This window comes from Ips typographus, linkage group LG2, assembly GCF_016097725.1.
Source record: "Ips typographus isolate SLU linkage group LG2, UJ_Ityp_2.0, whole genome shotgun sequence".
NCBI lineage: Eukaryota > Metazoa > Arthropoda > Insecta > Coleoptera > Curculionidae > Ips > Ips typographus.
This window is the reverse complement of record NC_138423.1, coordinates 20,859,035-20,886,508: the sequence shown is the minus strand read 5'-3', so window position 1 is coordinate 20,886,508 and position 27,474 is coordinate 20,859,035. Positions and strand designations below refer to the sequence as shown.

At 34.9% G+C, this 27,474-nt stretch overlaps 1 protein-coding gene and 1 long non-coding RNA gene across 5 annotated transcripts in view; one reads left to right on the top strand and one right to left on the bottom strand.

Annotated features, from left to right (window-relative positions):
* The window catches only part of Src42A (Tyrosine-protein kinase Src42A), a 47,101-nt gene that overhangs the window by 4,721 nt on the left and 14,906 nt on the right, over window positions 1-27,474 (top strand). For 2 of the 4 annotated variants that reach the window (XR_014177117.1, XM_081973377.1), the window contains exons 1-2: window positions 16,650-16,860; window positions 22,957-24,160. The exons of 1 other annotated variant lie outside the window; for it this stretch is intronic. Coding sequence is in view for 2 of the 3 variants with exons in the window: in XM_081973377.1 (XP_081829503.1) it covers window positions 23,037-24,160 (1,124 nt within the window). In the remaining variant the exon portion in view is untranslated. Of the gene's footprint in view, window positions 1-16,649; window positions 16,861-22,956; window positions 24,161-27,474 lie in introns of those variants that run through there. One more of the 4 variants, XM_081973378.1, reaches the window with a different exon arrangement.
* Window positions 1,296-3,228, bottom strand: LOC145724910 (uncharacterized). The gene is made up of 3 exons (XR_014177118.1): window positions 3,017-3,228; window positions 1,688-1,771; window positions 1,296-1,635 (listed from the first exon to the last, which is right to left on the bottom strand). It is a non-coding gene; the product is annotated as an uncharacterized LOC145724910 (long non-coding RNA).

Here is a 27,474-nt window from a genome sequence, read left to right as displayed (position 1 = left end):
ATTCATCCTATTTTAACTTGTAAACAATAAGTAATTCAGATTTTACCGCGAAAGGTAATAAATAATTGATGATATTGATACACCACATAACTTGTAAGCTTTATTGATTCCTGTAATATCTTAATACAAATTTTTTTTTTTTCAATCATCTCAAACCTATGACTTAAGTGTCAATAATGTAAGAAGATAATTATAATTAAAACACAAAAAACAACCCAACTTGCAAAAAGGAAAAGTACCAGAATTCGCGTACGAATCAAAAGAAAAGAAATATGAAAGCCATCTGGGCCGACATCGCAGACACAAAAACACATTAACCAGATAATTCAGATCCGTTTTTGGGTGCCTGGTACAGGTGGTGACCCAACAAAACAAATTACCGATATTAGAGCATAACTATTAACTCATTGATTCGACAAAAAAAAAACATTGATCGGCGCAATCCTTAAATTTATTCTTAAAGTGATGGTGAAAGCCCGCACATTCCGATGACGTTTGTTGGTTTCTTCAGGCGTATCTGCGCTAGTTTCTGTTTTAATATCGCAGCTTCACATTCTGTCGATTAATCAATCTGGTGGTACTTCTTCGTCCCTAATCGCCTGGCAGCGGTCAAGGTTAGGAGTAGGTCGTTCACTCAACGACCTTCCAAGGATTCTGCCGGCCGGATGTGGCTCGGTTGGGTACTGCTGGTACTGCTCAGTCACCGGCGATCATATCTTCAGTACCATATTTGACTTTTTCTATTCCCGTTTTACGTCAAGGTTTTTAATTGCATCACTGGTCGGATGGGTTCTGTTATTGATTGGTTTGCATTGTAGGGTTCACTGACGTCTAACTCGAGTTCAACGTGGTACTACAATTTAGCGTTAATTTTTTGGATCCAGTTTATTACGGAAAACAATCAAGGGAATTATTTTAATTATTTCCTTTTGGTAGGTAATTATTGACTTTGTGTAAACAATGATGTTTATCGACACCGATGCAATAACAACGTCATGATTTTGTTTTGTAATTTCAAGAGAAAGAAAACAAAGCAATTAGTGTTTGATGGGCCAGTAGTTATAGTTAAAAATTACAGTTTTTTTTTATTACGTGGTTTCGCATATTTTTTAATTCCTGTACTTACTCTCATATTTGATTGGTTTTGGTGCACTGGGAAGTCTCTTACTTATGTAGTTTAAGTGAATTGTAGTTTGACTTGATAGTCTTAAACGGAGAAAAGCTGCGCATTTTTGTAGCTACAAAATGCCATTTTTTTAAAACTTGACAGCATTGCCAATTTTGGAATATTTTCTGAAATGTTATACTCATCATTTCTATTATTCGTCATTTTCTCTTAATATCAACTAAGACAACCATTTCTTGACCTCTACGTTGTGTGGTTTGACAATTCTTGACTGTTCTCTTCATTTATACAGTGTGAGCCAGGGAAAATATGTTAAACTATATCCCACTGCCCATCTTTTTCTTTTCTATCTATCGATAAACCGGTTCTGATAAAACGTCTCGTAACACTTTAAAAACCACCCTGTAGAAACTTCTTTACCTACTAAATATTCAGCTATTTCTGATAACTTAAGTTTTCTTTGATGTTGCCATTTGCTTATAGAATTATTTTAGAAACGCCAGAGGTCCCTGAAAAATAAGTTATAGACAAAAAAATACTACTTTAAAGAATTATCTAAACCTGACAACCCCCAATACCTTACTTTGCAGGTTTACCATCAAGAAATTAACTCGCACAGTCCAGAATCACTACCCCAACAACACCCTGCACATTATAAGCCAATAGCCGCATTCGTTTTCAAGCTCTACGGAGCGAGCAGAGCGTTTTTGACGTCACGATGGCGTAATTTGGCAAAAATATAATTTGGCCAATTGTCAAATTACGTCATTGTGACGTCAAAAAAGCTCTGCTCGCTCCATGGAGCGTGAAAACGAATACGGCCTAGAAGGTGCTTGTCAAAAATTCCAATATGGCGAGAATACTGGTGACAGTTTGTATTGTTTGTTTGTATAGATGAATTTTTACGGTTTAAAAACAAAACTTGAGGTTATTTGCGTAAGTTATTTTTGTTTGCTGCCGCTCATAAGTTTTTTAAGCCACATTGTAACAGCAATACAAGAAAAAACCCAACTGTGTCGTTTTTTTACTTTACAAAAAACCGGATCAAACTCAACAGTGGTTGAACACTTTGAAACGGGATGATTTTACTCCAACACTATACTCAATGGTAAGTACAAGTGCGTTCTAGTACAGTAGACTTATTAGGTACTTGTTACATGCGCAGGTATGTGAGTTTTATTTTAAAGCATCCTTCATTGTGAGAGCAACAAAAATAATTTTGAATGAATGTTCTTGGTAATGACATAAGAACCATTTACCAGTTTTGCTTACCTAGTTTCAAGGATTTACAGATTTTCTTACATTGAACAGTGCTTAAACTAGTTTGCTGTGTGTTGTACTTTCCAGGACAAATGATTTAACCAATTTGTTTAGGCTGGACTTGATTGTGTATAAAAAGCTCTATCTAATACATATCTGGATCAGGAATGAACCTTTTTTTGAATTTTCAGTCACAACTTGCAATCAACTACACGAAATAATAAAAATAACATATTACTTACTGCATCTGCATACGTTTGTGTATAAAACGAAAACCGCTAACGCCGCCATTAAAAGTGATATTTTAGGCTTTCTAGTATAGAGGAGAGGGCGGTGCACTGTCACTTCATATTTATGAAACCAATGCTAAATTTCTAACCAGAATCAATGTAAATAAACGGAGAAATGACAGCTGGAATGCCCGAAACTGTTCAAAACTGATCACCAGAGGGAGTACCTCTGATTTTGGTTAGGAATTCAGCACTGGTTTCATAAATATGTCATATTATTTATAATGTTATGTTAGGAACGGGTTGCCCGATTTTAGTTCAACTGCCGCTGCAATCTTAACTTGAAACGCCAATAACACTGATTTAAGTTATCCGCTCTTGTTTATATTTTGCTTTTTACCAGCTTAACTGTGGCTTAACCTCACTCTTGTGAGTCTTGTCAAATCGGTAAACAACTGCAATCGGATTGCGAACGCTCGATACGAAACTAGTCTGTCTCGAATCATGATTGTAAATGCTGTTTTGTGATACTCTGTGAACTCGATACAAGTCAAACACTAAAAAGAACGCTTTATCAAATATACTATCAAATATTTCACCAATTCACTTCGAATCGAGCGTTCGCAATCCGACTACTGAAGTACTGAAGGAGGGACTGTCAATGTCAATTGTCAATGAATATATTTCTGTCCTTTGCTAACTTTAAAAAGACACTGATGCCATGTTGCCGAATGCTCTCGTAAAAAAGGTATTGATACACAAAACAGTTTTCCTGCACTGACACTGAGCAATACTGGGGGCGGTTGCTTCATCTATCGGCAGCAAAAAACAAAAATAGTTTTTAAAAAATGCTCTATATCCGAACTTTACAATATGTCTGGCTTAACGAAAACTTTTTAAATCACCGGGAATCTGGAACGCTCAAGCTGGCAACCGCGAAATATCAATGAAAACCTTTGGAACTAATCTAAGACATGAGTGAATTTCAATCTGACGTCACCATTTATTGCGTCACTGTCACTTTGGCTGGGATGGAGAGAGAGAGTAATTATTTGATGTTAATGATTAATTTGCTAAATTAAATTCGTTTGACAAAGAATTATAAACATCAGTTAATCTCAATGAGTAAAAAGAACAAGTATCAGGAGGTAACAATAATACAAATTATAACCCGTTTGTGCATTAAGCGAGGGGGACGGAAGTTGATTGCGCATTCGCCTACTGCGCAGTTGAATTGACGCAGTCATTGAAAGTTTGGAGTTTCAAACCCGCAAAAATTTGTTGTTTGTATTTGTTGTAGTATAGTGTTAGTTTGTGGTTCTTTAACAGTTGAGTTTTGCAAATTTAAATTAAGTTGTACAGTGGACAATAATAATAGTGTTTTATAGTGCCAACCGGAAGTTGACGGCCGCCATATTACTCCCCCCGCCTCCCCCTTGTTTCTGTCCCCCTCTTTGATTGCTATTGCTCCTTCCTGCTATGTTTACATTTTTTTTATTCATTGGTTAATCTTTAAATTTTGAAAGAGGTGATCCAAATCATATGGGAAAACCCATTACGTCCATTCATTAACTACTCTCTCTTATTGAGATTTACACATCCACACCTACAAAATGTTGACTTTATAATTTTTATTTTTTTAAAACGAAAATCTAAACAACATTTTTCAGTTATCAATTATAGTTATCACTTAGAGAGAATTTAAAAACAAATCAAAAAACTGTAAAAAAATAACGACATTATAAAATCTCTTCTCCAACTTTCACTGTTATTATGTGGCCGATACTTTCCTCAATACTTACACTACCACTAATTAACAGCTTATTGACTAATGACAGTACTCCGAATATGTTGACCCATTATTAGCATGTCTTATTAAAACCGAGCCGCCTTTCGTTTCTCTGTTTCCTAATCTTATGTTTCCATCTCGAATCGTACAAATTTCCTATCACACTAAGTGCCAGCGGCTGGTTTTCCTTATTCTGTGATTTTATAATTGAACGTTCTGTTTAAATGTGATTTACATAAAACGGAACTAACCGACATTTTAACGGTTCCCCACGTGTTCGAGTAAGCTAACCCTGACCTTGCCAAAAAAACTTCCGTACAATTTCTCTATTGTTTTGGCCAGCCCCTTAATTGAATTCATTTAGGAGAATAGTTATCTCAAATGTGTCTTTTATATGCCATCCAACCTTTATTAATTCCGATCAATTACTAATGAATGTTTATAACGCTAATTGTACGAGCAACAATTAAATCTGTACCAAGGTTGCCGAAAAGGTCAGCAGCACCAGGAACTTCTTTTTTAACGCAAAGTCGTTTACTGAATGTTAACGATGCATTCGGCATGCGAAAAATTAACGGGCTCTTGATGGCCTTAAAAGATCAAGCCCTTGGATCCTCCCAATTAGCAGCTGAAAAAAGTGACAAGATTTTTGAAATTGTCCGTAGACGCAAAATAAAGAAAACCAGGCGTCGATTCATCATAAATGTCAGATGCAAATACCCGATCGATTAACTTTAACGAGCTTACGGTTGATTGCAAATAACATGTCTTTGAGCCTCCAGACGTAAATTGAATAACTTGTTGGGGCTCGCCGAAATTTCTAGAACGATTTTTTTTTCGTAACAGCATCGAAGAGAAACATTTCTATTTCTGCTAATTTATTCAAATCACTATTACGTCAGCCTGTTTGGGTACTTATGACTTGTTTCCAATTCATAGATCTCGTGCAAAACTGGTCAGATGCCACAAACATAACGTCAATCGAATGTTATATCAAAAAAGCCAAAATGATATACATTCATTCCGGATGTTATACGTGGAATTGATTGTAATGAAGTCCTAACAAAATTTTCGATCTATTCCCTTTGCAAACGAAGAACTGTTCACTCCGTGAAATTTCTGTTCAAACTTATGCACGACTTGATTGACTGTCCCTTATTGCTTTCATCCGTAAATTTTTATGTGCCACTTTTAAACTCCAGACATCAAGTAACATTTCATGTTGATACTCCCTCATCTAATATCCTATATCAAAAACCCATCTATGTAATGTGTAAGAATTTTAACAGAATGAGCAATCTTTGTGACATTAATTTTAGTGAAATGCACATATTTGTAAACTGAGCTAATCTGCCAAAACGAGTGTGACGTCGATCAACCACTTAAACGAAAATGTCACTTACAAAGTTTATTTCTGTCTTTGTCAAACTTGAATTATTCAAATACTCGAATAATTAAATATTCTAAGTTCGAATATTAAAATATCAAATAATTGAAATAGTCGACTATTTGAGTTGCAAACTTTGGTTGCGAATATTTAGATTATAATAAATTATTTAATTGAAGCATTTGAATATTCGTTAAATAGCCATTTCAAACTAAACTAAACTTTGAAGTACCAATTTGTAACATAACTTAAAAATTATTAATTAAAATAGCAGCAGCATTCCATTTAAATGTTTTTTGTTCTAGTATTTTTTTGTTATAGTATATAGGTTATGTATGCTATTGTTTTTACTTTTCTCGCGTTTTGTTTCTATAAATTTTACGTTTTGTTTATTAATAAAAAGAGATTGTCGTAATAAACATTCGAGTTTATGATTAATCCGATATTCGAATACTTCAATCACGAAAAATTAATGGGGTTGTCTACCAAAGTGGAATTTAAGGTTGAAAATATAAACAATACACTTTATGCTTTATAATGTGCTATTAAAACGTGGCAACTGGTCTTTTCTACGTCACATGGGACTTTTTTTCGTATATGGTGTACGAAGTAACGCATTTGGACGTCGCATCATATTCTTGGCAATGGCCGAGATAAGTGTGCTCCATACGTATTTGCAGGTCAATTATTAAGTTAGCATGATTCGTTAACTCCAGTGACGTAACTTATTGGTCAAATTCAATTAGCAGAATTCTGTATACGGTAAGGTTAGGTTATAAGAATCTTGCCAAAATATGAAGATTTCTGCAGATCACTGAAGCACATAACCTTGAGTAACTGGTCAAATCTCAGAAACGAACATTGTTGTAACCCTGTCATCACAACAAAAATACCGCTTTAATCATTAATACATTAAAATAACCATTAGTGAAACGACATTAAGTTCCTGAGAATCGATTATACCGAGAATATGACGTGAACATAAAATCCTAGTTGAACCTGGTTTCTAATCCAACGAACTATGTAACACTTTTACTTAATATAATAATTATTCATTCAAGAGAGCAAAAAAAGGGATATTGAAAACGCCCTGTAGCTTTTAATGTCATGTAATGAACAGGCTTAGGCATGCTGAACGGAAATGATCAGTTCAATGAGGCACTAGCATCGGATTCCAGCAAAATGATCACCGATATTAAGGCTGAACGGTTTTCTTCTTTGGTACCCTGCGGGGCTACTTGAAGCCTACTATCTTCTAAGGTTTCTTTATTTTCAACTTAATGAGAGGTGTAATAGTAGGAGCTTTAGTTAGTTTTCACTTGCCTGTTGTCTGGAAAATTGATTACGTCGTCTCTCTTTAACTGTAGGCACAATCTATGTCAAGTGTCCATGTGGTGAGACTATGTAGAAGAGAAGTGACGTTAAATTAAGTAAGGTTTTAAGTTAATTGCAAGGAGTATACTACCACTTGGTCACAGTAAATGGTGAGTGCAAATGTGACCTGGTTAAAGTGGTTAATTTGTTTTGGTTCAGAACACTATAGCTTTCTAGTTAAATCGGATTTTTTGGTTGTGTTTCATAAACTATTAAAAGATTCAGATCTACTAAAACCTAATAAACTCTTTGAAAAAAAAAGTGTTTTAATTTCGTTACGCTACATAAAAGTACGAATTAAGTTGATAATATCTTCAAAAGAGGATAATATACTTACCTTTTTAGAAGAAAGTCAAAGCAGTCTACTTAGTAGGTATAATAAAGAAAATATGTTGCAACACTTTGATAGGAAACACTACCAACTCATCAAACAAAGGTAGAAAGTTACATTAAATGGCAGCCTACAGATTTGATACTAAAGCAAGACAAAAATTGCGATAATTAGTACTCAAAAAACCACCAAAGGTGTATCAAAAACTGGTACACCTTATACAGTGTGTCCCAAATTGGTTCCACGTGTAGTGGGATCTCGGTAACCGTAAGAGTTACAGAGTCGGTTAAATGGGGAGATAACCAAAAATTTTTTTTGCTCTTATTAGAAGTACTACTCAGAAAAATCTTTGACACGTATTTTTTCTTTTTTAACGCAACATTTTATTGCGAAAAAAACGTCAGTGAAAACCATACTTATTTGGTACACCATATAAGTATCTGTGACGTAGGAAAGGTCCATGTGCTCTATCTCTCTTCTCTTTATAGTAAGTTGAGTGAGACGGAATGCATGAGCGTATGTCTAATATCAATTTTAACGAAAGGTCAACCGGCGAGGAAGACGGAGCTGAAATTTTAGGTTATGTTTAATGTTTATTTTCTAGTGATTTGTGTTTAGGAAGTTATCTTCTGCGGGAAAAAACGCCGTTTGGGCGTTGTGTTGTTCAAAAAGTTGTAGGAGGTGCCCCAATAAGATATTTTTACGAAAGAAGCCAAAACCGGTAAAAGGAGTAATTCGAGTTAACACTTCCACGTACGTTACAAAATTGAAGGGGCTTTCACTACGTCACAGAAGATCGTGCCCGACTCAGTCCTGACTTCCACCTACGTTATAAAATTGAAATATCTCTTACTACGTCACAGTCGCAGTTTTTTTTTATTACTAGCGATGTAATATTGAAATGGAAGACATAACAACCATTTGATTAATGACATAAGCCAGTCAGAACAGATGTGACGTCGTCCAAGGGTTGCATAGTCACTTGATATTGTGACCAAATTTCAAATTGACGTAAGATGACTTGAATCAAACTTTCTGATGAAGTGATCAACCGTCAGATGACGTGCCATCTGCTCCTGATGCAGATTGGGCACAAGTTACTTATGAAGTTGTTTGCCATCTTCCTGTGCCTTGGTTTGCAACAATAATTGAAGTTAAATAATGTCTGATAATGACTGAATTTATTAATTATTTTTATTAGCTTAACGAACATTTGAAGTTAAGAAAAAAGTTATCCGTTTCCGGTTGATGATAGCGATGCGTTGGAAGATGATAATTCTCCCATACACGACAAATTGAAGATACAAACATCGTCAAAGAACAGATAAGTATTTACAAGTATGACATTAGGATTAACCACAAAAACGATCAATTCTCTTAAATGTGAGTACAGAAACCATATTCTGATGACTGCAAGCAACTCAACATAATGAAGACACAGGAGAATTTTAGTGGAATATCTTCATACAAGTTCAGAAACATTAAAACAGTGAATTCCACAAACATTGTCAAAAAATAGATAAGTATTTACAAATAGTGACATTAAGATTAATCACAGAAACGATCAATGGGCCTATCCCACATATCATAAATTTTTGTTTTAATGACTGGAATCGAAAGAATAGGATCAAAAAACTAATTTTTCATATTCTTGAAGAAAAAATTATGGTCGTAAATGTTCCTACATTAGTTTGAATTTGTCCATTAAATTTAAAAGATCTGTTTTGGCGCGCATGTGACGTACGTAATTCTGGGCGATTTTATTGGCTGTTGCACGCCAACTGTTTCACTTCTTGTCGCTGATTGGTTGATAGTGTAGTACGTCACCGGCGGCGGGCGTTTTAAACATGAGATTAATGTAGTTTTTATCATAATTTTTTTTCTATTTAGACTTAATATTTTTGAAAACAAAAAAATACGGGTATAATATTTTCAATTCGTCTTTGTAGTTATGAAATAAAAAAAAATTGTGGGACAGGCCCATTCTCCTAAATGTGAGTACAGAAACCATTTTCTGATGACTGCAAGCAACTCAACATAATGAAGACACAGGGGAATTTTAGTGGATTATCTTTATAACAAGTTCAGAAACATTAAAACAGAGAATTCCACAAACATTGTCAAAAAATAGATAAGTATTTACAAATAGTGACATTAAGATTAATCATAGAAACGATCAATTTTCCTAAATGTGAGTACAGAAACCATTTTCTGATAACTGCAAGCAACATAATGAAAAAACAGAAGAATTTTAGTGATATATCTTCAAAAACGATCAATTCTCCTAAATATGAATATAGAAACCATTTTCTGATGACTGCAAGCAACTCAACATAATGAACACACAGGAGAATTTTAGTAGTATATCTTCATAGCAAGTTCAGAAGCATTAAAACAGAGAATTAATTCACTACTATTGTCAAAAGATAGTATTTACAAATAGTGACATTAAGATTAATCACAGAAATGATAAATTCTCCCAAATAGATATAAAAACCATTTTCTGATAACTGCAAGCAAAGCAACATATATGAAGACACAGAAGAATTTTAGTGGTATATCTTCATAACAAGTTCAGAAGCATTAAAACAGAGAATTCCACAGACATTGTTGAAGAACAGAAAGAAGATTCTACTGTAGGAACTTCAGGATAAGTCGAATTGGTACAATAATGTGAATGAAGATGTTAAACTGAAGGGAGTATATGGTTAGAAGAAGTGTTTTTTACAGTAAATCTGTAGAGAGTGAAGGTTGAGTTTTTCCTCGATATAATCCGTCTCTTAGAGAGAATATGGACTCTGACTGGTTCTACGATTTGAAGGTTTGTTCGCCATTGCTGATTAACATAGCAAGCCTTTTTAGATTACTTGCATTACATCAATTAGCAAATTACATTTCTTGAAAGATTTAGTAGATATTAGTTGGTTGTTTAATGAATTTTTCGAGAAGAAGCATAATCTATTGAAGAATCAATTTGAAAACAAGTTTTGAAAAATGATTGAGTAACTGTTCACCTGCAACAACCATTTCGTATAGGTGGTCATTTGGTGAGCCTAGACGTTTGCTATTAGTACCACCGTTAGTACTAAGTGGAAGATACCCCAGAAAGAAAATAAAGTAGCCTGCAGGGTCGGGCGCCTGTCGACCTGCAAAAATACCAGCCGGCGGCAGGAAAAACAATAAAAATCCGCAATTATTAGCTTATCTCTCTAACAGAACTAATAGATGGTTCGTGTTTTTATGCGCCTCTTAAATTACACGCCTGTCATTCCTGCGAGCGCGTATCTACGTCCGCCATTATGCTCGCCCGTCTATTTATAGCCTAGATGGCAGGAAAGGCAGTTCGTCTAAATGTGGCATATTTCTTGAAACTGTTTTTATGGATAATTCAGCGAGAAGTTGCATTAATGCACGTTTAATGATCTTGCCCTCTTATCGTGCCTCTAAATCTACACTGGAATAAAAGCCTGTTGCAGTTCCTGCAGTACCTACAGCCTGTCGAGTTCTATTATTAGTTTACGACCGTCGTACAACATGTACACTAACCTAAAGACTTATTAAAGTGATTAGAACAGCAGGTTGCACTAGCGTCTACAAAAGACATCTTTAAGATCTTCATTTAATTGAACACTCATTTTTCAATTCTTTTTTGAAACAAAAATCAGAAACACTGAGATAATTGTTTGTCGTACATAGTGATTTAATAAGCTGGTTGATCTTTCTAAACTGTATAAAAACTGGTGCCATTTAATGCCTATCACAAATTAAAATCAACAAATTCGAACATGAAACACGCTAACGTAACTTTTGCACACCACTCCTTGAAAACTCACATTTACAAAGAACACGTGTTCAGTGAGTGATTTTTTCCTACCATTACTGACAGGTCACAGACAAATTTATAGGTTTTTGGTCATGTGTCATGCTCTGGTAACCTGCGTCTGACATTTTCTGTTTGTAAAGCTTTCTGTAGAAGTTTTGGATGATGGTCACGATTTCCTGTTTTTCATTCACTACTGTTCCTTGTTCATTTCTCATTTTTCGTATGATCTGTTCTCCTCTTGTCATATTCGATCTCAATTTCTTCATGTTAGGGTTGTCTTCAATAGTTTGCTGTATGAGGCTACTTTGGTACACTCTATCAATCTCAGAAATCCTCATCTGTCTTAATTCCTGGATTTAGGTATAGGCAAGTAAATTAAAACGTATAGTAATTTTTAATGCTCAAAATGATTCCGTTATAAAAAATGTGGCTTTCTATTTAAAAAATTTGAAATTTTTTATTTTTTTTAGTGGCAAGTTTATGATTTTTTTTTGACGACCCTGTATACAAATGAGTCATTACGCACCCTCAGTTTAATAAAACGATCCTTTATTTACAATAACCCAAAGTTTTATTGCAAAATAAAATACGGTTTTGACAGAATACAAAATTATGTTGAGCGTTGCAACTGTCACTTTTTTGAAAAAACATCAAATATTTCGAAAACGGCTAGAGATAGACATACGGCATTGTACACAAAAGTTGGTTAGAATTTTGTGAGGAATCCAAATATGTAATAATACATAGGGTGTTCTATTTAAAATAAGAAAGTTGTGATCGACTTCCGGTATAAACGGAAGTGCAACCATCTTGAAAATATTTTAGTTAGATTGGGCATGCCCACATTATTCTGTCAAATTTTCAAAACTCTCCTATTTATACTTTTTCCAATATCAATCGATGTCTTTCGTCGTGGGACACCTTGTATTGTCCAATTTTATGATTTTTATTGAACAAAAAGTAATTAAACACAAGACCTCAGAAAAAATTACAATTAAACACGACGTTCTTAATTATTAACATTATACAGGACAGTTTTTTTGGAGTCTTACTAACTTAACTACGCAGAGGTACAAAGTCGCTTAAACAGAGAAAGAATTTACATTTTAGAAAAAAAAAGCAGTTTAAAGCTAGTGTAGGAAAAATATACGTCTTAACTCTCAATTTAGCAAAAACAAAAAGTTGTATGATGTCAATCATATTGTTGACTTTGACAGACTTTCAACACAATTGGTAGTACTTGACAGATTGATAGACATTTTATGTCATTTCATGTATCATTCTGGTGTCTGGTGTTATGATAAATCTACAAGTGCAGCATTTGCGTAAATTTCGGTAAAAAAAAGCACCTTTCAACTTGCTGCTTTTTTGACCAATCACATTTGGAGCAATGTTATTTCCAATAAAAAACATTTCTAATCATGATTTAAAAAAAAAGTTGTTTACTTCCTAGTATAACCTTTTGGACCAATAAACAATAACCATTATCTGTTGCTAATTGTTTGTTACAAAATTATTGATTAAGTCGACGAAACAATAAACCCGAAAATAATTACCATAAAACGGACACTTCCGCTTTAAACAAACAAAAATTAGCATGTCCTCTGCATATCCGATCTGACATTGAGTTGGACGGGACTATTATAATATTATAATACAAGTCAATGCACGGTTGAGGTTAATTTTTTCTAAAATGATTTTAAAATGTGGTAAATCACCCTATAAAGTGTTAATTTTTGATATCGAAATTACCGTCATCAAGGCCCATTGTTTGTATTTATATAGTATTTTTTTGTTACACATTTAACGAAGTATAAAATCCGAAACGATGAACTGGCAAGGCCGTCTTGGTTGTTCGACTTAGCACTTCCTCGTTGCAAAACCTACATAAAAGCGTTTCCAGCATTTTTCTACGTAAAATAGAAAATGGTAGTTCGCAACAAAGTTGGTCGAAAAGGAGGTCGCGTGCAAAATAATTATTATGTAGTACAATAACATAACAGTTATTGGTTTCAGCTTGAAACTAACGCTGTGTTTTGTTTAATTAGCTATTGAATAATCAGCCTCGGTCACACGTTTCGAACGGAATTTTATTTATCCTTCTCCGGGGTCGTTAGAATTTGGAAGTCGACAAAGGTGTCGTTTTAACACTAATTTCCTCAATGTATTTCCTGTTTAACCGCTGTTTTAAAAATCAATCAATATTAAAATATGTGATAGATGGGTTTTCCTGGGAGAGAAAATATTTTGGCCCAGATTTCGGCGTTGTTTTCTACCCAAATAAAAGTGCAGTCGGATGATTACGTGGTATGTTAATTAGCGTGGCAGATCTGCGCCAATGATCCTGCGTTACGGTGAAATTGACGAACACCCTGTTTATTTAATTACGATTAAAATCTCGCCGGCGCCAGCCGTTGACGGTGCGTAAAAGAAAGTCAACCATTAGTTTTAAGTTCAGGTACCTGTTAAGTGCGTGTAATGGACTTGAAACCCTTCTAAAACTGTCAACAATAAAATGTTGATTAAGAATTAGCAAAAGTTCAAGAAAATGTGAGTATTTCTTCTAGAAAAAGCCATTTTCTTCAAAACCAAATGGTAGGAAACAGAAGGTTTAGTTCAAGAAACTATGTTGAATATCCATGATTACACTTTATGGTGACTGAGTTTTATCATTATCAGTAGTACCTACTTAATAGTCCTCCTGATGAATGGTTTTTTGTGAACATGACAATCATTTGTTTAGTCCATGTGCAAAGTATTTGAAATTGAAACACAAGCAGCACTTCGAAAAATGACAATATCATTAAGTTGATTTTACTTGGCAGAGATCACTAACTAACTTAACAGCTATCACGTGGCTTGCTATGTTCTTTATTCAAAGTAGTCATGTGATAACTATCAATTTTTTATGGGATTTGACATAACAACATAATTTTTCACCTTTTTTGCCAGTGCAGCAGAAGTTGTACAAATTTTATCAAATTCTAACTATAGTCAACTTGTACATTTTTATTGTTGTTTACTTACCTCAAACTTGTTTGAATCAAATGCCCGGTGTAAAGACCGCATAAGATTGTATTTAAGCAACTGCTGTTCATACTTGAAAGAAAAGTTCACTTGTTATTTCAAACTCGAAACAAAATAAAATTAATTTCAAGAGTGCCAAGCTGATGTGACAGACCCATTGACGTCTTAAGACGTCGATAAGCAAAAAGTTTATCCGTACTTTTCGATCTTAGGACCCGTTCGATCTTACACTAATAGTCACTATCACGTGTCTTCTCGCTTTCGGTGCCCATCAATCTTTAAACCGAACAAGCCCAGTTGACTTAATGAAACAGAACAGAGGATGCTGATACAACTCTGCGAAAGGAAAAATTCCTGGACTTGCAGCGACTTCCTCTTCCAGACCTATCCTTTTGGTCTACAGCGATGGGAGGGTAAAAAGCAATAGTCTTGCTTGACCCATCTGATGCCGTATTCCCAGCCAAAGAATATTGGCGCAATTTGATGAAAACTTTGATTTGCCTTCTCTATCGGTTCAATAGTTATCGGTTCCATATATTTATTTATTCAATAACTTTAATTGGGTTTCCATGCTATAAAATTGTGGAACTGATAAGACTCGGACAGATATTTTTGTGGTTAGTATGCCAAGAACGATTTGGCCGCTCAGTAGCATGATGAAGAGGAAAAGTGAAGGGAGATATCGAGAAAAAGGTCTGTAGAATGTGACAGGAATCCGCCATTGTCAGCTTCTTCTGTCACATTCTATCACACTCTTGAAAATTCCGTACCCCGGTTTCAAGAATTAGGGCCCTGGTCGTTTTAGCTGAGATATCTTTTCCATAACTTATGAAAGCGAAAGATTCGTTTAGAAACCGGGCATTAGTTAGAGATGAACTCATATGTTGGGAGCTCATATTTCTGAAACTCTCCGGAACTTTTTCTTTCTAAACAATTTTGAATTTGAAATAGAAAAAAAATTGTATTATTTCGTCTCAAAACCGGCATAGATCGATTCCGCTGATGTTCTAGTCTGCATATTTGTTACTTTTGAGCCATTCTACGTCTGTTGGGACCACATTGGACGCTGAATTTGGCTCGTTCGTGGTCAATCTGTGCCAAATTGTATTATTTCGTCTCAAAACCGGCATAGATCGATTCCGCTGATGTTCTAGTCTGCATATTTGTTACTTTTGAGCCATTCTACGTCTGTTGGGACCACATCGGACGCTGAATTTGGCTCGTTCGTGGTCAATCTGTGTCAAATTGTATTATTTATAGATTTTCTAAAAACTAAATTAACTTCATATTGGTGGATTTTCTAATGGCATTTGATAGAACAGAATACAAATACAGTAAAAAATGGTGAGGTTTTGTTTTTTGTTTATCAATCCCAATCTTCTGACCGGTTTCGCCGTATTACGGCTCATCAGAGAGATCCAGTATAGTCAACTGGATGCCAGAAAAATTTACAAATACAGTAGTAGTACTGAACTTGCCACTCTTACCAGTGAAAAATACGATTACTGACTGAAATCAGATATAAAAGAGAAAATTGGCAATTGACAAATGACAGAAATCCGAAACTTTCCCAGCAAGGTTTATTTCTTTCCGAAATTTGAAAAAGTTTTCAACACGGAAAGTTTCGATGCGACATTAAGAAACTGTCATCATCAGCTGTTGGTAGGACAGACCATTTGCTTTTTCATTTGTGCTTTAAAAAGTTAATTGTTACGTATAATTTAGGTAAGACCGTTCATTGATAAAGCTCTCTTTCTGTGCAGTAGTTGATTTTGTTTTGTTAGTTGCAGAATGCGGTATAATGACAGATTGTTTTACGTAAACATCCAATTAATTGCTGTTAACATAACCCCATTCTATCAACTGGCTCAATCTTTGAGTCTATTTGTTTCATCTTGTTTCTTCTATTTTTAAACTGTTTCAAGCTTTTTGGCCTCATTATAGCTGTTTGTCCTCATATAAAGTTGTTTAGATAACTTCACTGTGATCTTTCCACACTTAGATCGAGAATGTGAAATGACACATTCCATGTATTTAGTAGCTTAATTAGAGTTTAGTTTGATCACATTCGCTCAGATCAATTTTCTCAAAACATTCTCTCTGACGTCAATACACAAACTTAGTATACTGTTTTTTCCATACTTAATGTCCAACCCAGAGTAAAATAGAGAATTGGTAACAAAAATGACGATCGTACTGAAATTCCTGACCTCAGGAAAATATGTATCAGGAGCGCCGCAACCCAATCGCATCTCTCCCACCCTGACCAATTGCAAGGAGCGACAATTGAACGCTGAGAGCGCGGCGCGGCTCTCAGTCAGTTGTTACGCACGCTTCTCGCGCCCTCGCACGTTCAAAAACGAGAAATCTGACCGAAACGAGAAACGAGTCGACCGAGTCAAAATCCGGCGGATCGGACGGAACTGTGCCTGTTTGTTTTAATGGTTAATGTGGTTACTATGTAACTAGTGCCGGATATGCACACGCTTGTGTAAATTTGTACTTTTGCCCAGGTATAGTTTGATTGTTTTGAAAGTCCATACGACTTTACTTTGTTGCATTGTGTGCTTAATTAGAATGTCAAAGAAACCTAGTTTAAACTAGGAACGTCTCTTTTCATTTAACCGATTGGCTGATCACAACTGCTGTAATTCTGCTATTAACAACCAAACATGAGTTCGTTGGTTGTAAAGCCTTGTGTTTTCACCAGGGCTGGTTTATTTGGTAGTTCGATCACGTATTATTCAACTTCATTGAATTCGAGCTGGCGCAATCCATGCTGTGATTTGTGAATCGACAATGGGAGCGCGTCAAATTATCATCATCGGGTTAATAAACTGATCATCAGCCAGAAATTCAGATTTCACTCTTTTCTAATGGCGAAAATCAACAATAACCGAGGTCTTTGGCCCACAATACCCAAACATCGTTTTGTGGCCGACCAAGAGTCCAAAGAAAACTGAAAAAAATCTGAAACCGGTACAGAGTGGACTTCATTCCGCAAGGACGAGGCTTTCTTTGTAATTATGCCACGAAATTTTATCACTTTTTTTATGGTCGCCACGGGCCGATCCGAATTCGGACTAGGTTTTAATTTCATCTGCAGGTGTGTGGATGTTTGTTTAAGACTTCGAGAAGAGAAAGTCTCGCAAGTGTCGCTGAGTACCAAGTCTGGAAGATTCGGTAGATATTTTTACTTCCATAATATGATTTTAGGTTGGGCAATATAGATAATTAATGTCAAACTTACAATTTTCAGTTGTTTGATGGTGTTACTGTCTTACTTGCTGGTTGATATCTTCATGGTTTTGCTAATGTTTTGAAACTCAGTCGAATAGTGACTTTTGAGACTACAATAACGCTGGATCTTAATGTTAAATGTCATCTCCTATCTATTGGATAATTGCATCTTGTAATACTGTAAAAATAAAAAAACATTATTCCTACTAATAGATGAAAAAATTCCTCAAATCAAGCTTGTTAAACTAACTTTAGATTCAAAAAATCAATAAATAGCAAAATGTTCCTACACATGTAATATTCTTTGGTGAAGAAAATAGAATGTGGTCTTCAATTTTTATTGAAATTACATGATCCAAACAATACTGTGCTCGTTTTCTGTCAAAAAGGAAACTGATTATGCTTCTCTTGTTCTAACAGTAACAAGAAACTGAAAGAAACGATGTCTAGAGTGCAGGGAAGGTTTTTACTCGGTTTTTACCGAATTCCAAGTCTTCCAACTTCCAAAGTCCAAGTTTTGTAACGTCATAAGTTGTCATTCTTTTGGTTAGTAATCAAAATCAATAATAGTTTTTTGGCCATTGCTAAAACAACGGGTTTCAGCAGCCAATGTTGCCAGGCCATTTGTCATCTGTTTATTTTATTTTCAAACGTGCAACAGACTGACTGAACATTTTTCCAAATGAAATGTCTATCCCTGTCTCCACTAAACCCAGAAACAAAGATGGCAACATCGGTTTGAAGTTCATGCATCTGGTACATACCCAACTGGACCTTTTATGACAACACCCTGTATATATATTTTAATGAATATCGGGTAATTCTGCTATATCCGCACACCTGTTTGATTAAAAATGATTCAGCAATTCAATAAAATTCCATAACATTCTAATAATCCTTTTAAGTATAACAACAGGTATTCTTCCTTATCCTTTGGGATTTTTATTGGCATTTTCAACATACTTTGAACTTTTTTCGTTAATATTATAAGCAAAAAATGATAGGCCACTATGACTATTTAAATTAATTAAAAAAAGTTTGAAGTAGCAAACCAAATTTTCTAAGATCCGTTATCGTACGAAGATGCATCCTATCATCTTTGTTGTTCTGCTGTTATTGAATACAACATGACGCTTTTTGCTCTTTTCTTCAGGTACATCGTAAAATCAAGAATAATGCCCAGTCATATGCGGCATATTAACGGTTTTTTCTCAAACATAATTTTTGTTGTCAGTTGGACCGTTATACTTTAGGAAGAATAGTCACCGGTCTTTGACACTTTTTCAATTAATTCACACAGGGTCACTTCGGGATAATTAAAAAAATCCTGTTCAGTATCATATTTCTTTTGTCATCAAGAAGTAATCTTGTTGTATCACGTGAGTGAGAGAAGAATGGAATCATCTTTATACTGATCACACTGACAGTGACATTTTCCTTAACAATGGTTCTTGATAATTCACAAAAATAGATTTTACACACCATATTACAATCTTCTATACTTTGATGGTTTCAAAAATAGGTATAGCTAATTTCGCAAGTTTTTCAATATTGTGGTTAAAGAAACAAAACTGCAAAGTTATTATGGATTAAATAATTTTGAAATCGATCACATTACTTGCAGCATTTTTCATAACAATGGTTAGTAATACCTGCCAAGAATAGACCTTATTTACATAAAAAAATTAATAACGCGTGATATATTTATGGTCTGGAAAAAAACAGAGCTAGTGGCGTATCTTATTTAATTATTAATTGCAAATCTGCTTTGTATAATGTAGAATGTGGGTTATCCCAATTTTTTTAGGGTATTCTGCATGCGTTCCCAATGACACATTATGATGTAAACTCTTCCAAGAAGTAACAATTCGAGTGTAGGTTTTTGCAATAATCTAATTTGTAGGTCAAGACTAGTAAACTGTAACAGACCAAGGATGACCAGTACGGAGAAATGCTTTTAAATAATAAAGTTATCAGCGAATTATCACTTCTTGAATCTAATCTGAAATTCGCTTAGGAAACCAGCAATTTTCTTCAGAAAACCCATTCGAAATTGCATAACTTACTCGTTTGGAACGAGATGTGGGACTGGCAAATATTTAAATATACATTCACCAGTTAATGTTGCAAAATAAATTGGCAATCGTTTGTCGTTAAGGTGGTATGCGAAGGTGGAGATTCCATTTTATTTGTTGCTTCTCTTTTTCGTTTTGTCTTGCTGTTGAGTTGTTTGGTTGGAAGTTTTTTCGCATGGCGGAACTGGAAAATGGCGTACATTAAACCAGATACCCCAATAACATTACACCAATCGCTTTTTATCGTAGAAAATAACTCCTAGTTGGTACGAGAAGATGGATTTATTGGCGTTATGCGGATCAGTCCCGTTACCTCATCTAGACATTCGATAGTCTTACGCTTATATGGTAGGATGAGATGACTTTCTATACTATAATTTGAAACCATTGCGGGCTTTTTTAGATCGCGATTCGTGACATGTAATCGTTACGAGCATTTTTATCGGTAATAGAAACTTACAGCGAAGATGATCGGGAAGACCTCGCGAGATAAACAAAACTTAGGCCCGGATGATTTGCCATTAAATAGCAATTAACGTTTTCTTGTCAAGTCATAGGTGCTACTTAAATTTTGATGGTTTTGACCCCCTTGATTAACTAATTACATTTTAAAAACTAGATGACAAGAACAACAAATTTTCCAGATTTAGATCCGGTTGAGTGACAAACTTCATGGTTCTTTTTAACTACTAAACATCCACTGTTCATTCAAACTAAAGGCTAATAATGATACCTGAAGGTAGATGTTGCGTGATCCTATTTACTATAGCTGTCAATAAAATGAAAACGGTGAACAAGTTCATTGAACTGTTTACATGGTACTGTAATATTTTTATACGTAAAGCAGTATTTTGTTTGGGTATTGTATGGAATGTAGACCAAATTTAAATACTTAGCAACATTTGAAACGTCAGGTTTTGAATTACTAACTACATAATTAATTTTTTCTCTCTCTTCTCTAATCTAAGAGTAGCAAGCAGAAAAATCCAGGATTTATGATTCTGAACCGTTCAGGGCCCTAGTTCTTGAAAACATGCTCAAGAGAAATATTCATAGAATGTGACAGAAGTAGAATTGATAATTCCCTTCCCTCCTTTCAAGAATACACTCCCAGGAAGTGTTATCGAACTGGGCCATCTGCATGGATGCGATATGTATTGCTGTGTACTGATTTATAGGACTATACCCATACAAATTATCGTGCAAATGGTCCAAACCAAAATACTCGGAGCAGTTCAGACTCAATAACCCAATCAAAGTTATTCCTTAGTGTCATTGATTACGGGAATACAAACATGAAACAAATATTCTAAATGTCAAATTTGAGCTTACTCGTAGTATTCAATTGTGTATACAAATTCGTGTCTAAGTATAGGGATCTCGAAAACGGTAAGAGATACAGAGTTGGTTAATTGCAAAGTTGCGGAATTTGGAGTTCAATTTTATGCCGTTTTAACATTTAAAAAAATCCGATCACTTCCGGAAATATCCGAAAAAATTTCAGAAAAACGTGTTTATTTTATTGTAAGCTTATTTGATGAGATAATTTAAATTTATTGACACTTTGTCATTGCAACTTTTTTCCTCTAAAACCTGACATCGTCACAATTGAAATCCGACGTTTCGGTTTTTGCCAGCCATCATCAACTTTTTTCAAGGAAGTGCTTTGTTTTCTGATTCAAATGACGTGCAACACTGGATTAATCTTTTGAATTTTAGGTTAGAAAACTTTGATAAAAGTGTATTTTTCTGTGTACATTTCAAATTTAATGAAATCCATTATGATTTCCATGAAAACTTCGAAAGTTGTAGGTAGGTAACATCTGAAGACTGAATCTTTGTTTACTCAAAGATTTAGTTAAAAAAAAAATTTTGAATTTTGGAAAATTTTGTTTTTCTGCTTCAATCTTCGGAAATACCTTCTTGGCACTTTTCGATTTAAGAAAGCCTTTTATTGGACATAAAATTAAAAAGTGATATCACCTATTTTATTTATTTTACTTTTGAGATTTTACCGCTTAACTAGTGTATTAAATTTAAAAACATGCGTTTTGTGTGTGAGCAATCATCATCACTAATTAATAATTCAGCAAATTCTAACCTAAAATCCAAAAGATTAATCAAGTGGTACACGTTATTTAAATCAGAAAACAAAGCACTTTCAAAATCTGCTTAAAAGTTGCATTTAAAAAAATAAAGTTGATGATGGCTGGCAAGTACCGAAACGTCGGATTTCAAATGTGACGATGTCAGGTTTTAGAGGGAAAAAAGCTGTATTATTTCATCAAATAAGCTTACAATAAAATAAAAACGTTTTTCCAAAATTTCGTATTTTTTCGGAAACTCCAAATTCCGCAATTTTGCCTCCATTTAACCAACTCCGTATCTCTTACCGTTTTTGAGATCCCCATACTTAGACACGAATTTGTGGCACCCTGTATAGGTGTGATTCTGTTTTTGAGTATCTACGTAGTAAGTTAGTTTTATTAATAATAGTACTGCTGGTAGAAAAAATATTGTATGTCCCCTCTTCTCGTCGAACAGCAAACGTCACTCTCAGAGAAAAAAAGCCGTAATTTTTAATCATAATACACATAAATAACTATTTAAAACAATGAACTTTTTGCTATTGTAATATGTCGGTATCTTCCAGTATACTGGCCAACCCTATTGGAATTTCTTTGTGATATTTCGAGTCATTAACTGATTTTTGCAATCCGCTCTCATTTTTGCCGTATCAAGGTTAACCATGGCCTTAAAATTTAAGCGTCTTCTAAACCAGTTAAGCAATCACCAACGAAAGGCTTCGAACGTGTTACATTTTAAACAAAGAAGTGCATATTATCAGAACATTTTCTGTAACAGTTGGACTGGACATAATGGCATTAAAAAAAATGATTGTTAGCTAAGGTCAGTGCTTGGTTTCGTTTAAGATGTAAGAACCCAGTGAAACAATGCCTTGAATGTGACGGGCACCGGGACTCGTAAAACATGTCAGTCATATAATACGCAAGACCACCACGTCGTGTTTTATAAGACTCCTATAAAACGCGAATTGTGATTCATACACAAAACATTTGCAAACGTGTGTATTGTATGCTAATCGTTACATTTTTGATAGCAGGATCGGCCCGATTATATTTGCATCATTTTTTCTCGTTTAACATTTTGATATTATTCCACCCATACCGAGTTTTTTCAGCCAGTCACTTTTTAATTGTGAATCACATTGCAACAAAGTAACTGATGTGTTGACAGCGAATAAAAAAAATTAAGTCGGTTTTTACTTTATAGCTCTTAAACTTTTCTATGAAGAAGACACCCCAAAGAGCTTTACGAACCACGCAAACTGGATTTAATGTGTGGCCTAAAGAATGGTTAACGTATCAGGCGGAGTAGTCTGGTGCTACAAAGACAACAAATGGATCCCCCTACAGCTGTCCTCGATCAGGCTCCACGGAGTCCTGACGCAGGCTCATTGGACCGCCATCTCCGATTTTCTACAACGGGTGGCCAACAAACAGCTGATCTTGCAGGACGACGGGTTCACCGAACTCACCGAGAAACACAAAGAACTTATGTTCAAGAATCAGTTGAACGGTAGCAAGTTTGAGTTTTCTAGTGATAACAACAATGTGATAAAATTGACTGATAGTTTAGTGTCGGAGAGGAAGTCAAGTTTAGGCCAGATTCCGGAAGACAAGGTGGTCGAGCAGCCCAGAAGGCCGTCAATGCCCGATCTCCGGTCTATCGATAGAGATAATAATTTATTTATTGACAGTAACGATAACATAATCAACTCCAAGACTGATAGGATATCTAAGGAGAACGACGAGTTGGTGCTCAGATTACTAAAGAAGTACTGCAAGTACAGTAAGGAGTCTTTGGATAACGAAATTGTTAGTGCCATTGAGAAATTAGCTAGAGATGAAGAGGAAGCGGAACCACGGCCTCAAAGGGTACGCAAGATGGGCTACGTGCCCAAAGAGGAAAAGATCTACGAGAACGTAAACGAAATAATCCTGGACTCGTTAGAACTGGAGTCAGATAGGAACGAACATGTGATCCGTTGGTTGAAACAACAGAACAGCAACAATTTTGCCAGCGATCCTTCTGCCATGCCGTCGAGAAGACACTCATCGGTAGATTTTCCTCCCTTATCTTCTCCGACAAGTTTGGTAGAAAGAAAGTCCTCCACATCTTCCTCGTCAGGATTCGAGAGCCAGAAAAGTTTGACTACGCCATCCACTCCAGAAAGCCGGAAATCTTCTTGGTGCGACAGCACCAGGAAGAGTAGTGTCGGGTCGAATAGTTCATGTTCGGAATGTGAGGAATCGGACGGACAAAGTCAGTGGCAGCGGTTTCTGAAAAAGCACTTGACAGCAAAGAACTCGGAGAAGAGGCTGCGGAAGCAGTGGGAAGCTTGGTCGAGGAATAGGCGAAGAAGGCTTAGTTTGCAAATTGATCCTACGTGGGTTGATCACTTAGAATCACAGCCGTAAGTTACTTCATGTTCTATTTTGGTATAATTTGCATTTAAAAATGCAGTACAATTTTTGAGTTTAATAAAGAAAAGTTACAGAACAGATAAGTTTTTCAGATAATGTGAATGTTACAACTTTACGGTCTGGCTTTGCTATAGATATTATCAAATGTATGTTTTGTAAGAAGAACATTTTTACGCTTGGATATAATTATTGTCAATAAATTTTTAGCTAATTGATCATTGGTCTGATAATGTGAACTATGGTTTGGTTCAGGAACTACCAATTTAAATGATATTGCTATTAAATGTTCCACTTAAAAAAGACATTTTCAGCTGGCTGACGTTGTAGAGTAGGTACCGAAATTTCGCTCCAGTGGAAAAACATTTATTTTTTTTCAGTAACTAAAAGTATCATGCATATTTTCTTTTTTCTGAATTATTCATCTAAAATAAATCGTTTTTGAGATGTTAAATTTAAATGATTGAATTACCAACAAAATTGTAGAATCTGAGTTTTTTCCAATTTCTTGTATGTCATAATAACGATTTCTTTTGTAATTGCACCTTTCTAATGAAAAGTCACAAAGACCACTGAAATGCGTCACTTTTATATTCCATCTAACCGGGCTAGCTTACTAGATTCCCATAGTTTCAATTTTCACACCTTGTATATTTAAAATAGGTAAAATAGTACAGTTGACCAGTAGTTTTGTACAGATATTTGTAAATTTTAATTTTGTTATTGACTATCATGTATATGGTCAAAGTTCTTGAAAAATCCAATTAACTGATTTTAAAATGTTTAAATTAATTAAATTACCAGAACAGTCAGCAGATGACGTGGTTTTGAATATTGTGAGGCACATATCAAGCTCGAACTAATAAAAAATCGCAATCCTAATGATCTTAATTCATGAATCAGAGTAAACTGAAATTTGTAATCAATGTGATCAGATGACGAAGTTTTCAATGTTATTTTACCACCACCTAGTAACTTATTGTCGAATGTTACACTTTGGTAGCTTCTTGAACCATTTTTTCTGCTTGAAATCTATACTACCCAGACCACCCATCGAGGTATCAAGAAAGCCACAAAGTGATTCATCCGGCCTCCTCAATGGTTCAGTAGAAACCTGAGTTTCGAAACGGTTGGGTGAAGTCGTTTAGTCAACTTTAATTATTGTCGGTCACACCGCGACTCGTAATCCATTATCTATTGTTTCAAAAACTGCCATATAATGACTTGAAATAAATCTCTTTTATTTCCTCAAGAGTAATGCGCAACGTTATCTAGATTCTTGGGCGGGTTCTGAAATTAATCAAGGAAACGCAACAGGTTTGATATCTTGAGTCATATATGTGCATGCTTGACGCACGTTGAACATGCTTTCGTGAAACTGGTTCTAAATAAGTTTTTCACATAAAAACCCATTATTTTTGCTTTTTTTTATCAGTTTAATTAGTGTGCATGGTTTTAAGCGAGTAAATGGTTCTAGTTTCTTAAGTATTTTGAAGGCTAGGTGGTTACTTTAGTTAATTACTTGCAACACTTACGAAAACCCACAGATTGACACTTTCATGCTAACTCACTATTGGAATATTCACTGAAAAATTACCAGGAATTTTTGTTACGAGTCAGTTCCCGGTCAATTAATAATTGCTTAAAAATTAACCTTGAAAATCTTATAAACTTTAGTAGTAATAACTTTATGTAGTTAATAAATAATATAATAAATATGATTTAGTGGTTAATAACTTTATGTAAGTATTTCATACTGCCGTTGTGTCTAGTTGGGTGTTATTTAATTTTTGCTAATCACAGAAAAATTTAAGTAAATTAAAGTAAGCTCATTACAATGTAAATTCGGCCAAATCTAATAATCTAACCAATTGTGGCTACTTATTGTTTGCATTACTCAACATGGTGGTCGTAATCGGTACTTAAACGGATACAAATTCGGATTAAACCATTTCAATTTCAACGGTGTTGACTATTATTTTTAATAGCTTTGTTATCATGGGTGACAATTGCTGTGTTATTATAAGGTTTAATTGCGACAGTAACCAAACAGATGTTTTTGCTGGTTCATCAAATTAGAGTTATTAGTATGCATTTTATTAATGTGACATATTGTACCATAATATAAAACTTAGATTTAAACGTAAAATAATAACTTACATACATTCAGAATTAAAAAATTATCTGTCTTGAATAATTACTTGTTAAGGGTACTTTGGACATCTTGTGCATACCAAAAATGTGTTTCTTGATATTGCAGCTTTAAGATGTTGCAAAATGTTGTCAAGTGCAAAATATCATAATTTAACCGAAAGAAGATGTCCGTAAATATTATAACTGTCAAGAACAATCCAAATTATTCTACAGAATACTGCTTCTGTTGTATTAAAACTTGTAACTAAAAAGTTTGGTTCTTAAAGAGTGTTTCAACAGTGCTTACTAAAACCAGATAGTTTTGTCCTACGTCCACTATTGACAAACAAAACAGCTAATGATGACAGTTTGTTTAAGTCCACAATTAGTAGGTAATAGTTTAGCAAATTAATTTACCTCTGCTTACAGCAGCCAAAATTTAAACTGTCGTCACGTGGTAACTGTCAAATTTCACTCTGCTAGGAATAGCAATGGGCTCATCCCACGTAACGTAAAACTGCGTCTCAATGCAAATAAGTTGGGAAGCTTAGTCTGAAATGTCGGAATTTGTAGTTTATTTACAAAAAAGAGGTTTTTTTGGTAACTTACCGGACTTTGAAAATGCGTTAGTAAATTCAAATCGACAGTTTTGCCGCGTATATGACGTAGTTGACTTTCAGCAGTTTTATTGGCTATGGCTGTCTGGCAGTTGACAGTATCTTTCGATCAGCTGATTTATGATCTCAGAGTCAAGTCCGCAAAGTGCAATGTTGCCAAATAACACGTTTTATAGCACGACACGACAACTTTTTTATTTCACTGGACAAAAAGTACTTTGATGTCAATTTGACATAATGCCTTTAGTCTACTGATTGTTGGAAACTTAAAAACCGTAAGCAGAGAGATGTTTATAGAAACAAAGACCGTTTACAAACTGGCAACTCAAAAGCGGACCTAGAAAAAGCTGATGATAGAATTCCTCCTAATCCTTGCACCTAATTGGTTGAAAACCGTCTACGTCATATCTAGCGGGCGTTTTAAATGTTACTATACAATCTGGATTACCATGTAGCTAGGAGTGTATACTATGCATTGATTGATTGCCATCTCCGCTACGGCATAGCTTTCTGGGGAGTTTGTTCTCGAAGCCGCTTCAATTCTGTGTTTCTCCTGC